Source organism: Peromyscus maniculatus, chromosome 23 (assembly GCF_049852395.1).
Source record: "Peromyscus maniculatus bairdii isolate BWxNUB_F1_BW_parent chromosome 23, HU_Pman_BW_mat_3.1, whole genome shotgun sequence".
Classification (NCBI taxonomy): Eukaryota; Metazoa; Chordata; class Mammalia; order Rodentia; family Cricetidae; genus Peromyscus; species Peromyscus maniculatus.
In genome coordinates, this window is record NC_134874.1 from 15,973,229 (window position 1) to 15,985,890 (window position 12,662).

Sequence of the window (12,662 nt, forward strand, 5' to 3'; positions counted from 1 at the left end):
GGTTTCTGTTCAAGCAAAGCTAATTCACACTGCTAAGTGGACCGACATGGGGGGAAGAGTGCTGGAACGGGGAGTCAGCACATGAAGCCAGGAAGACAGAGCAGCGGGTCATGGCTTGCGGAGGAGCCGAACTCGCTGGAACCTTGCAGAGCAACAGAAAACGGCTGCGATGATGTCTGCAGCTAGCTAGAGCCATACGGACACGCTGCTGCACCCCACTCTTGTGGAATTTGTAACGCAAGCTAAGGCAAACGGGAAAGCTGTGGAAACAGAGGATAGGCACCCACAGGGCTTTTGGAGGAGTCACACACTGCACACGCTTCTCATACCACAGGAGGAAATAAATGAAAGCAAGCCAGGGAGAAAATAAACTCTAAGTTCAGGGGCTGGAGAGAGAGCTAGGGAGATAAGAGCACTTGCTGCTCTTCCAGAGGACCCAGGTTCAATTCCCAGCACCCACAAGGTGGCTCTCGTCTGTAATTCCAGCTTTAGGGAACCCAACACCCTCTTCTGGCCTCCCAGGGCACCAGGCATGGACATGGTGCATAGTGACATGTGTGAACAAAACACTCATATACACAAATTAAAATAAAAGTTGTAATTTTTTCTTTTAAATTTAAGTTCCAGGCCATGTGCTTTAATCCCAGCACAAGGATGCAGAGGCAGGAGGATCTCTGAGTTTGAGGCTAGCCTGGGGTACATACTGAGTTCCAGGACAACAGGACTATATGGTGAGACATGTCTCAAAACAATTTTAAGACTAATTTCAGTTCCATACCTGTTCCTGAATCAGACATGCAAGAAGCTGGGCTCTCCGTTGGTTTACTGAGGTAAAAGGCACGGGGATGTGTGGCGGCAGCGGCAGCAAGGTTGGGCTGCAAGAGAGGAAAGAGGACAATTGGTGGGCAGCTAACTGCATCGGCACACACGGCTGACCCAGGAGTACGCCAGGACGTGACCCACACGCACCAACAGCAGTGTGGGCCCTCCCCGGCAACAAGAACACAGTGGGAGATGAACGGGGCGGGCTTCTCCCTCTTGTACCGCCTGCCACTGGGGAGCTAGAGGGTTGTTAGAAGGAACCAGAAAGCCCAGGGCAGACGTAATCTAGGAGTTCCGACTAAACTGTACTGACAGTCGGCCATTCATGCCTGACAGTAATCTGAGAAATCTAGAATTAGTCACTGAGTGAAAAGTTAGCCGGACAGGGTGATGCACTCCTTTAATCCCTGCACTTGGGAGGCAGAGGCAGGCAGATCTGAGTTCGAGGCCAGCCTGGTCTACAGAGCGAGTTCCAGGACATCCAGGGCTACAAAAAATAAAACCCTGCCTCAGGGGAAAAAAAAGAAAAAATAAATAAACCTACCAGTCTGTTTAAATCATCACAACTCCAATAAATCAAATGACTCAAAACCACAAATCAATATGAAATTCAAATAATAAACTACTTTTGAGTTGTTTATAAACAACATTAAACCCAGGGCCCTGGGTACACTAGGCAAAATGCTCTACTACTAAGCTACAATTAAGCCCTTCCTTCTGTTTCTTTGAGACAGGGTCTTGCTATGTAGCCCAGGCTGGTCTAGAGTTCACTATGTAGTCCAGGCTGGCTTTGGATTCATGGTCATCCTGCCCTCTCATCCCTAAGTGCTAGGATTTTAGTGCATACTACCAGGCTCTCAGCCTGTTACTTCTCGTTCACAAAGGAGTGGCTGCTAGTCACACCAAAGGCTGAAAGTGGCTTATTACCCATCCTGATGAAAAACCAAACACAGCGTTCAAGAGGTGACCCAGCAGTTCAGGGTTAAGAGCAAGTTCTTCTCTTGCAAAGGACCCTGACTCAATTCACAGCCCTGGCTCACATCAGATGGCTCACAACCACCTTTAACACCTCCAGTTTCAGGGGATCCAATGCTGTCTTCTGGCCTCCATAAGTATGTACACACACACACACACACACACACACACACACATTCACGCACACTCGTGTGCAAATAAGAAGGAAATCTTTTTAAAGAAACAAAAACCGAGTCACCCCTCTTTCCTCATTGTACCTCTAACACTGTCAAACACAAAACTATTTTCTGGGAATGGGACAGCACAGTGAAATGTGTGCCACACACGAAGAGCCTCTGCTAGGCTTCATGCTCACCACTACAAAGAAAAGCTGTCTCAAACAGAGATGCTTAACAGGGACATTGTCTTCTTTTTTCTTTCTTTCTTTTTTTATTTATTTATTTTTGGTTTTTCCAGTGTATCAAGATTTCTCTGTGTATCCCCGGCAGTCCTAGAACTAGCAACTCAGAGATCCACCTGCCTCGGCCTCCTGAGTGCTGGGACTGAATTCGAGTGCTGCCATGCCCAGCAACCCTTTCACCATGTCTAACTAGGTGCTCCTCCTCTTCCTTCCTCCACAAGTCAGAGGACCTGAGCAGCGCCTTATTAGAAGAAACAAGCTAATCACAAGTCTGCTGCACGGGGTACCACGTCCCCTCTTCCTATCAAGACACCATTTGACTCTTAGAACTCGACTGTTCCAGTCTGGGAAAGTGACTACCGAGGACCAATCAAATACTCCCAAGTAAAGTATTTAGACCTCACAGGCTTCTGAGGTTCAGTCCGCAGGCCTGGGGCTACATACCATGCACCAGAATATTGCTACACACAACTGCTGGACACAAGCTTCTGGGCAAACGAATCCCCCATCCCTACCCCGCCTACACCACCCCTAAAAGGCTATCCACTGGAGAAGGGGGCCACCTGAAATAAAGTAACAAAGGCCTTCTAAACACAAGCCCTCTTAGCCAAAGATGCTGGCCTGAGCGCTGCTCAAGGACCTCCTGGAGCGCAGTCTAAGGGCCCATCGAGAAACCCAAGTCCTTCAGCTCATGAAATGGAAACAAAGAAACAAAGAGCAACTTAGCCCTGGAAAATGCTTGTGCCACACAATACACAGTCAAGATGGAGTTCAAAGTAGCTATTTCCCGGAATAAACCGGCACTGTGCACAGGACAAGCCCATCGGAGGAAAATTCTGATAAGCAGTCCCGTTGTGGAAAGAAACTGAAAACGGGGCACAGGGAAGGGCTCAAGTAAAGAGTCCCCAACTTTCGGGAATCCAGAATTCTTCTCCAACAATGAAATGCATCGGGGCCGCCATCCACTGCAGCAACATCAAAGAAACCTGGTTCCCCAAATGAATCAATGCCCAACATCCTCCATAAGGAACGATTAACCTTGCCTAGAGGATAGCAGGAACCAGCCCTCCTCTGGCTCACCCCTCCTGACTGCCCTGCTGGGTACTGTCAGCAAGGCCGGGGTGGCTGCTGGTCTGATTCTCTGACCTGATGAGGACAAACCAGCACATCTGCTGGTCCAGACAAAGCACACAACCAAACCAGCCGGGGACCTTTTCGAGGCCCTCACACACCATGTCGATGCCCATGAATAGAAAACTCCTCAACAGGCAGACCCACCCCTGAAGCACTCAGAACACCTAGCACAAGCAGCCAGAAGGAGTGCACTTTTAAAGCTCAGGGGATTCCAACATACAGCGAAGTCTGGGAACCACGAGGCGACATTAAATACAGATCGAGTCACAACCACAGATCTCTACAAGAACCCGCTGACTCCACAGGAATAAACCACAAACCGGAAGTAGGAAAGTCTTGGGGCTGGAGGTGTGGCAGCACACAGGCACTCAGCATGTACACACACAGAGAAGGAGGTTAGCATGGGGCAGGGCAATGCACCCCTGGAACCCTGTAAGTCAGAAGGCAGAGGCAGGGGGATCACAAGCTGGAGGCCAGCCTGATCTATGTAGAGAGACCCTGTCTCTGGGGGTGGAGAGTGAAGTGGTATTTCAGTGTTAAGTTTTATAAAACAGAAGAAACTATTACGTAGGAGAATGTTCTCACTTTATGCCAAACAACTACAAAGAAATAGCAATTTTCTACCCAATCTCCAAATAGTTTGACTACCAAAGTTACACAGAGAACACTATCTTGGGGCGGGGGAGGTATTTCAAAGTGCTCAGCACATTTCAAAGTGCTCGGCACATACAGTACTACTGTTACAACATACTAGTAATATATACTATTTGAAAGTGGACAAGTATTTTACCACTGAGCTACAACCCCAGTCAAAGTTTGTTTTTCTAGTGAACCGGGGTTTTTGGATCTTTGTTTTTGTTTTGTATAGCTTTGGCTGTCTTGGAACTCACTATGAAGCCCAGGGTGGCCTTGAACTCAGAGATCCACCTGCCTCTGCCTCCCAAGTGCTGGGATTAAACGGGTGCGCTACCACTACCCAGCAAACTGGACTGGGTTTTTTAATGGATCACTGTCTTGCTAAATGCAAACACTTACTACAAAGAGAATGGGAGCTCTAACCGCCCCCCCTTTAAATGTTGTATGTATTGATGCTTTGCCTGCGTGTTATGTCATGTGGGTGCAGCGCTCGTGGAGGCCAGAAACGGCATCAGGTCCTCTGGAGCTGGAGTACATACACACTGTCATAGTTGCCATTAGGTGCTGGGAATCAAACTCAGGTCCTCTGGAAGGCAGCCACTACTTGTAACTCTCTGTCTTCATTTGTGTAGAATTTTGGCCTTCATTAGCTCTAATTTACAACCTACTAAAGAAGCTGGATTTATAGTAAATCACAGTCAATCCTGAGACAAAAAAAGGTTTGTGAAATTCAAGGCCGAACAGATACCCAGTGGTTAGGAGCACTGGCTGCTCTTGCAGAGGACTGGGGTTTGGCTCCCAGCACCCACGTGGTGACTCATAACCACCAGTAATGGCAAGGGATCCCATGCCCTCTTCTGGCCTCTAGAGGAATTGCATGCACGTGGTGCATACACGTGCATGCAAGCAAACACTCATACACATGAAATTGGACAAGTCTTGCTGGGAGATGGTGGCGCACGCCTTTAATCCCAGCACTTGGGAGACAGAGGCAGGTGGATCTCTGAGTTCGAGACCAGCCTGGGCTACAGAGTGAGTTCCAGGACAGGCTCCAAAGATACACTGAGAAACCCTGTCTCAAAAAAAAAAAAAAAAAAAAAAAAAAAAAATTTGGATAAGTCTTAAACAACAACAAAAAAAGCCAGGTGGTAATGGTGAACACCTTTAATCCTAGCTCTTGGGAGGCAGAGGCAGGTGGATTTCTGAGTTCCAGGCCAGCCTGGTCTACAGAGTGAGTTCCAGAACAAGGCTCCACAGAGAAATAATGTTTCAAAAAAAAAAAAAGATTTGTAAATGAACAAAGGAGTAAAAACACAGAGACCCCAGTGTGGCCATCAGGAGCCACAGTATGCCAGAAGAGCCACTTATCACCTACTGTTTCGACTGGAGGCTTCCGGTTGGACTCGCTCCCCAGCTTGGGTCTTGAGTAGCCATCTTCTATGTGTGCTTGCTTTGGCTGGTTCTGCTTCAGCTTTTGTGCCCATGATGTTATAGATTTACTACTTAAAGAGAGAAAAACGGGATCACTTTCTTTAAAAGCCACTTGTCACACAGTTCGGAGTGCTTCAGTGGGTAGTGTTTTGCTTTTCTACTGGTGAAAAGGGGCAGGTGCAAGGGTGCACACCTTGATTCCAGCACTCGGGAGGCAAAGGCAGCAGACCCTGGAAGTTTGAGACCAGACTAGTCTATACAGCATGTTCTTGGACAGTCAGGGCTATATAGAGAGACCCTGTCTCAAAAGAACAAGAAACAACAACAACAACAACAAAAGTGATGTTTTACTGATTCTCCTAAATCTCTTTCTTGTTTTAGATTTATTTTCACTGGGGCTGGAGAGCTCATAGTTTAAGAGGACCCACATGGCAGCTCACACTGTCTATAATGCCAGCTCCAGGGGATCTGACACCTTCACAGAGACATACCTGCAGGCAAAACACCAATGCACATAAAGTTAAAAACTAAAAAGATCTATTGTCATGTGTATGAATATTCTGCCTACACTTACGTATGTGTACTACTTGTGTGTCTACTGTCTGCAGAGGCTAGAAGAGGACAGCATAGACTACACATGGAGTACCCTACACTTGGAGTTACAGGTCACTGTGAGCCACCGTGTGGGTGCTGGGAACTGGACTCAGATCCTCTAGAACAGCAGCAAGCACTCTTACACACTGAACCACCTCTCCAACTGCAAATGTCTTTCTTAAATCTTCATTCATTCATTCATTCATGTATTTATTTATTTATTCTGTGTATATACATGATGTGTGTGTGCCACAGTGTACCGTAAAGGCCAGTCGACAACTTTGTGGAATCAATTATCTCTTTCCATCATGGGTTCTGGAGATAGAACCAAGGTCACCAAACTTGTACGGTGAGCACCTTTTTTTTTTCTTTTCGAGACAGGGTTTCCCTGTGTAGCTTTGCGCCTTTCCTGGAATTCACTCTGTAGCCCAGGCTGGCCTCGAACTCACAGAGATTCACCTGGCTCTGCCTCCCGAGTGCTGGGATTAAAGGCGTGCGCAACCACCGCCCGGCTGTACAATGAGCACCTTTATCTAGAGCCATCTCACTGGCCCTGATTCCCTAACTTTCTCTTTCTTTCTTTCTTTCTCTCTCTTTCTTTCTCTCTCTCTCTCTTTCTTTCTTTCTTTCTTTCTTTCTTTCTTTCTTTCTTCTTCCTTTCTTCCTTTCCTTTTTTGAGATGGAGTCTATTATATAGCCTGGATGCTGGAACTTTCTATATAAACCAGGCTGGTCTTGAACTCACAGAGAACCACCTGCTTCTAAAACACATTTTAGATGTGTAAAACTGAAAACCTAGGGTAAACCACAAAATTTCATAAGATCTGTTGTTTTTTTGACTTTGGAGTATTTTGGGGTTTGTTTTTTCTTTTCAAGATGGTCCTGGATGTCCTCGAACTCACTCTGTAGACCAGGCTGGCCTCTAATTCAGAGATCCTCCTGCCTCTGCCTCCCAAGTACTGGGATTAAAGGCATGTGCCACCATACCCAGCCTAAGTTTAAGAGTCTTCATGAAAGGTTGATTTTGTGTCTGGGTGTTTTGCCTGCATGCTATGTGTGCACGTGTATCCAGTGCCTGAGGGGCCAGGAGAGGGTGCTGGATCAACTGGCCTGCAATTACAATTGTTAGCCGCCGTTTGTGTGCTGGGAACAGAACTCAGGTTCTGTTCTGTACAAGAGCAGCCAGAGCTCTAGACTGCTGAGCCCTCTCTCCAGCCCCACATTTAACAATCTCAAAGCACTGCACACGGGAAGAGTTGGGAGTCATTATACACTGGGCTTTTTCATTTCAGTTCTCCACATGCGACTCCAAGGTAAGAGCCAGGTTTTAACAGTAAAACTGGTTTCTGTCCAAATATATCTCATTCTACTGGGGACCAAATAAAAAGAACATTATTTACTATATTCTAAATGTCATTAATAAACAAGTAAAAGCCCCTTCAAATTACAGAGGAACTCTACATACCTATTTGCTTTTCCACTGTATACTTCCGAAATCTTGTTTTCGCCAAGAAAATTATGTTCCAATTCACCAGGAAAAGTGGAGACATCTTCTTTTAGAGATGCACAAAGCTCTTCAGGGGTCTGTGCAAAGAAGTCTATGGCTGCTGTGCCACCTTCAGGGGCATGTGCCTGCGCCGCGGGAGCTGTGTGCTGCCCCTGGGAAGCCGCCTTGGGCTCCGTGGCTTCGGCGGGCTCCTTAGCCTTGTGGGCGTTCATCTCCAGGACGCAGAAGGTGCCGTAGCCGCTACTCACGGAGCTGCTGTCCACATTGCAGTCTGGGTGGGATGAGGAAGATTCTGGCTGTGTCTCGGGTTCCTTAGACTCCGGGTAACTGAGAACAGACACATTTCTTTCGCTGTTTTCGGAAAAGCAGCCCATTTGGCTTTCTGAGGACAGCCGGTTGCTCAGAGAACTGCTGCTACAGGACGGCCAGGAAGCATTGCTGATCTGCAGTTTCACTAACTTCCTGATCTCCTCCTGGATGCGCTGAGAACGAAAAGGGTAAAGAAGTACATGAAACATTTTTTAATGTTGAGGGAAGTCCATGCTATCACTCTAAATGTGACGTCTCACCTCCATAAACAAAATTAAGGCATGAACTGTTCTGCCTGCAAATCGCACAAATTACAAGCATCACTGTTCAAGGCACCTCACCTGGATCTGCCTGTGGAACTGCTCCTGCTGGGCCACAATCTGCTCCTGGCACTGTCGCTCTACCACGCGGAACAGCTGCAGCCACCTGGCCTGAGAAACGATAAAGAATCTTCACTGAACATAATTTTTTTTTAAAGATTTATTTATTTATTATGTATACAGTGTTCTGCCTGCATGTGTCCTTGCAGGCCAGAAGAGGGCGCCAGATCTCATTACAGGTGGTTGTGAGCCACCATGTGGTTGCTGGGAATTGAACTCAGGACCTCCGGAAGAGCAGTCAGTGCTCTTAACTACTGAGCCATCTCTCCAGCCCCACTGAACACAATTTTAACCTAAGACCTCACAAGAAAAATGCTCTAGTGAGAAAGGGCCCCCTTCCTTTGTCTGATTTTTTTCCAGACAGGGTTTCACTCTGTAGCCCATACTAGCCTGAAACCCACTATACAGCCCAGTCTGAGCTCAAAACTCACAGTAATCCTCCTGCCTTAGCTTCCTAAATTCTGGGATTACAGGCACCAAGCCTGGGGAAAAAACTTGTTTTTTAAAATATTATTTTAATGTAAAATTTATAGGCCAGTTTAAATAGTTCACAATATATACCTAGTGCAACACGACAAAGTCAGAGATTAAGTACCTTTTTTAATGTAACTTGCAGTCTGGGTAAACCTGCAAGTCTTATTTTTAATAATCTGTGCCTTGCTTATTAAAAATAAATCTGTGCCTTATTTTTCAAATGGGATCTTTTCTTAATATTTATTTTCACTTTATGTGCATTGGTGCTTTGCCTACATGTATGTCTGTGTGAGGGTGAATTCCCTGGAATTGGAGTTATAGACAGCTGTGAGCTGTCATGTGGGTGCTGGGAATTGAACTCTGGAAGAGCAGTCAATGTTCTTAGCTGCTGAGCCATCTCTCCAGACCCTCAAATGGAATCTTACATTGTCTTCTGTTGTGGCCTGGTAAGGAGGAGGCCAGAAGAGGGCATCAGATCCCCTGGAACTGGAGTTACGGGTAATGAGCAGCCATGTGGGTGTACTGAATGGAACCCAAGTCCTCTGGAAAGCAGCCTGTGCTCTTAACCACTGAGCCATCTCTCCAGCTCTGCCGCTATATTCTCTTAAGAATTTCTCACGGAAGGCAGTTCCTTCCTTCTCCCATGTGGTACCCAGGGGTGACCCCAGGTCATCAGGCCTGGAGGCAAGCATCCTTACCTACTGAGCCATCTCATGGGCCCCATTATTTCTGATTAGTAGACAGTCCCAGGTACAGTAGTATATACCTGTAGTGCCAGCACTCAGCAAGCTGAGGCAGGAGGAGCCTGACCTAGACTAGACATGGAGACAAAAGACTTCCTAATAGCTGCACTCTGACTGTGCGCGTGCATATGTGTGTATGCACTCAAGCGGTCGTGTACACGTGTGGAAACCAGATAGAGATGAGCCTCAGCTGTCACCCTCAGGAGCTGCCCACCTTGTTTTTTGAGGCTGGGTCTCTCACTGGGATCTGAGACCTGCCAACTACCTCTAGAGCATTAGGACTACAAGAGCCACTACCCTACCCAGCTTTTTCTGTGGGAGCTGGGGATCCGGGTCAGGTCCGCACGCTTCTGCGGCAAGCCATCTCCCAGCCCTAGATTTGTCTTCAGTTCCTCATTCTTCCCTCATAAAAGCTACCCATTTCCTGAAGTGCTGAAATGTACCCAGAAGAATCTCACATCCTAAAACAGAAATCAAACAATACTTGTACTTTCACTAAAGTGTTCCAAACACTAGAGATCAAAGTGCAAGGAACGAAAGCCGATTCCCTGGAGTCCCGTGGAATTGGCCTCAACTTCCCTTCGGAGCCCACATTAAGGTCATGGTCCCTCCTGACTACCATGAGCAGCAAGCACTTCCCTAAAGAGACACAAAGCAAGGCAGGGGCACACATTCTCTAGAGGGATAAGTCCCACCTTAAGGCGGGGCCCCACCTGCTCAGCAGTAGACGGTATGCGAGTGACCCAGTGTCAGTGAGGGCCGGCCTTGCTGTCATACACGGGTGTCCAGCCTTCCACGGCATCACTGCTGACTCCGGGGACGTCTGCTGCCACACCCCTCCCAATTTCACACCAGCCTCTCCCTGATCTTCGGGCGTATAGAAATGCCTTCCCCCTCCCCAGCTCTTCACACGCACTGCTGTCCTTCCGACCTACATCCCCAGACCATCTCCTTCTCCCACCATCCCAAGCATTTCTCTATTTCTTGCCGTGTGTATGTTCTATATTAGAAAAATAATAACATTTTCGTGCAGTTTTGTGCATATTGCCCCAAACAAACAAGTCTGTTTCAGAAATGAGCCTGGTACTAGCTCAGAAGAGAAGGTCACTCTAATCTCAGGCATTCCCTCCTTAGCTGCTACCCTCACAGTGAGTCGATAAACTGCAGAGACACCAGAGAACTTTACAGCCAAGCTCTGAACACGGATGTGGCACTTACATATGGTAATAACATTCTTTGCTATAAACAACTTCCATTTCCTTTATATCAGAGTTAGGTAGGGGGAGTATGCGTGTGCGCACGTGCGCACAAGATCATATGCATGTGTGCATATGAGTTCATGCACATCAGCAGGCATGCATGGCTGCAGATTGACCTCAGGTCTAGGCTTATTATTGAATAATAAGCAAGCACTCTGCTACCTATACTATTTTGTTTTTAAACAGGGTTCTGTGTAAACCATGCTGGCTGTGAACTCAGAGATCCACCTGCCCCTACCTCCCGAGTGCTGGGACTAAAGAAAGGCACCACTTATACTAATTTTTAAAAGCTAGTACAAATAAGTTATTTTTACCTGTAAATTTCACTTCAGAATAATATGAACTGCTTTTACTTAAAAAAAAAAATGTTATAAAAAGAGGCATCCAGATCTAATAAGAGTGAGTGCTACAAACAAAGTGTCTGGTATACCACCTGGCAAAGAGACACTAAATTGTAAACACTTAGTTGCATCCTGTAACTGTTATTATTGTATACATAATCCAAGGGGCTAAAATGCTAAAGCAAACTAAGGGTACTGTCACTCTGCCCACTCAGAATAAGGGAGGTTTTGTGTTTAGCAAAGGAGATCAGTCCCTTTTGAGTGCCAGGAATCAAACCACCTCATTCCAGAAGGGAGGTGAAAACCAGAAACTCAGGGGGAAGCCATGAGACTGAGGCTGGCATTGCACCTGACCATTCTGTTCTGAAACACTCCTCTAAAATACTGGCGGTTTCTGTTCTTTCCACACACTATGAAAGCATGTTAAATAAAACCCGGAAGTCCTATGGAAGTGACCAGAAAGTTCGTTGCCCTTTCTGAAAAAGCAGTAAGTGGCTCTTCACTGTGTAGCCAACCTCATAGTCAGGTGGGCATTCACAAAACACAGTAAAAGGAAACGTTACATCAGTGGAGACACATAAGCAGAAAGAGGCTTATAAAACTCTAGCCCCAGGGCTGGAGGGATGGCTCAGTGGTTAAGAGCACTGGCTGCTCTTCCAGAGGACCTGGGTTCAATTCCCAGCAACCACACGGCAGCTCACAGCTGTCTGTAACTCTAGTTCCAGGGGATCTGATTCCTTCATGCACATAAAATAAAGTTAAATAAACTATTTAAAAAAAAAAAAAAGCCTCTAGCCCAGTCTCCTCTCTCCTCAGACTTCTGTTAACTCTGCACTGAGGGAGACTGAGCCTGCAATCAAGAGTCCCGGGCCAGGCAATGGAATCAGCACAGCCTACAGGAGATCATCCACAAGGAAATCCAGGCCCAACCATTTTCTTAATCAATACACTGAACTCACAAACGGAGTCTGTCTCTGGCTTCAGGTGGTGATTCAAAGTACTAAAGTGACAATTTCTAATCAAACACAAGTCGTCAGAAATAAACTGTGCTGTGGTAGCTGCTCTTGGTCCTATTTACTGTGGCCAGTAACAGACACACAGGAGAAACACTTCATCAAACTTGTTTTCCCAGATGCTGGATCAGACAGAACCCAGGGTCTCATGCATGCTAAACATGCACCATGCCACTGAGCTACATCCCCACCAGGCCTTCCTGTGTCTCAGAGGCATCATACCACAAGGACATCTTAGGGGTCTCCCCCATTAACTCACAGTGATTGTTAGGTGGAAAAACATAAAAACCATATGAGAAAACTGGAAAATGGCCAACTATGGTGGCTCCAGCCCCACATCCCAGTACCTGGGGGGCCAGGCTGGGTAGGAGAATGAGTTCCAACATCCCAGTCTAGAGTGAGACCCTGCTTCAAACTACCACCACCTCCCAAAAATCTGAAAAGCTCAATCTTTAGTATGTTATAACAGTTCATTTTAAATGCAAATTCCTTCAAGTGATTACATTTGGGGTAGCTGCTACTGAATTCTTAAACCAGGAAGTCTTTCTTCCCACTTTATATTGTAAAAACACAAGTTGTGGTTCTAAAAGTACAATTAATGTTAAACAAAATCCATTGCTCAGAATTCGATAATTACGTCTGCA

At 46.5% G+C, this 12,662-nt stretch overlaps 1 protein-coding gene across 18 annotated transcripts in view; it reads right to left on the bottom strand.

Moving 5' to 3' along the window:
* Nucleotides 1–12,662, bottom strand: part of Mphosph9 (M-phase phosphoprotein 9) — a 66,157-nt gene that overhangs the window by 46,817 nt on the left and 6,678 nt on the right. For 11 of the 18 annotated variants that reach the window (XM_076560491.1, XM_076560484.1, XM_076560490.1 and 8 more), the window contains 4 exons: nucleotides 8,150–8,239; nucleotides 7,458–7,981; nucleotides 5,343–5,469; nucleotides 779–875 (listed from right to left, as the gene is read on the bottom strand). In XM_076560491.1, coding sequence (XP_076416606.1) covers nucleotides 779–875; nucleotides 5,343–5,469; nucleotides 7,458–7,873 — 640 coding nt within the window. In that variant the 5' untranslated portion in view covers nucleotides 7,874–7,981; nucleotides 8,150–8,239. The remainder of the gene's footprint in view (nucleotides 1–778; nucleotides 876–5,342; nucleotides 5,470–7,457; nucleotides 7,982–8,149; nucleotides 8,240–12,662) is intronic. The other 7 variants (XM_076560485.1, XM_076560492.1, XM_042268194.2 and 4 more) reach the window with 1 other exon arrangement.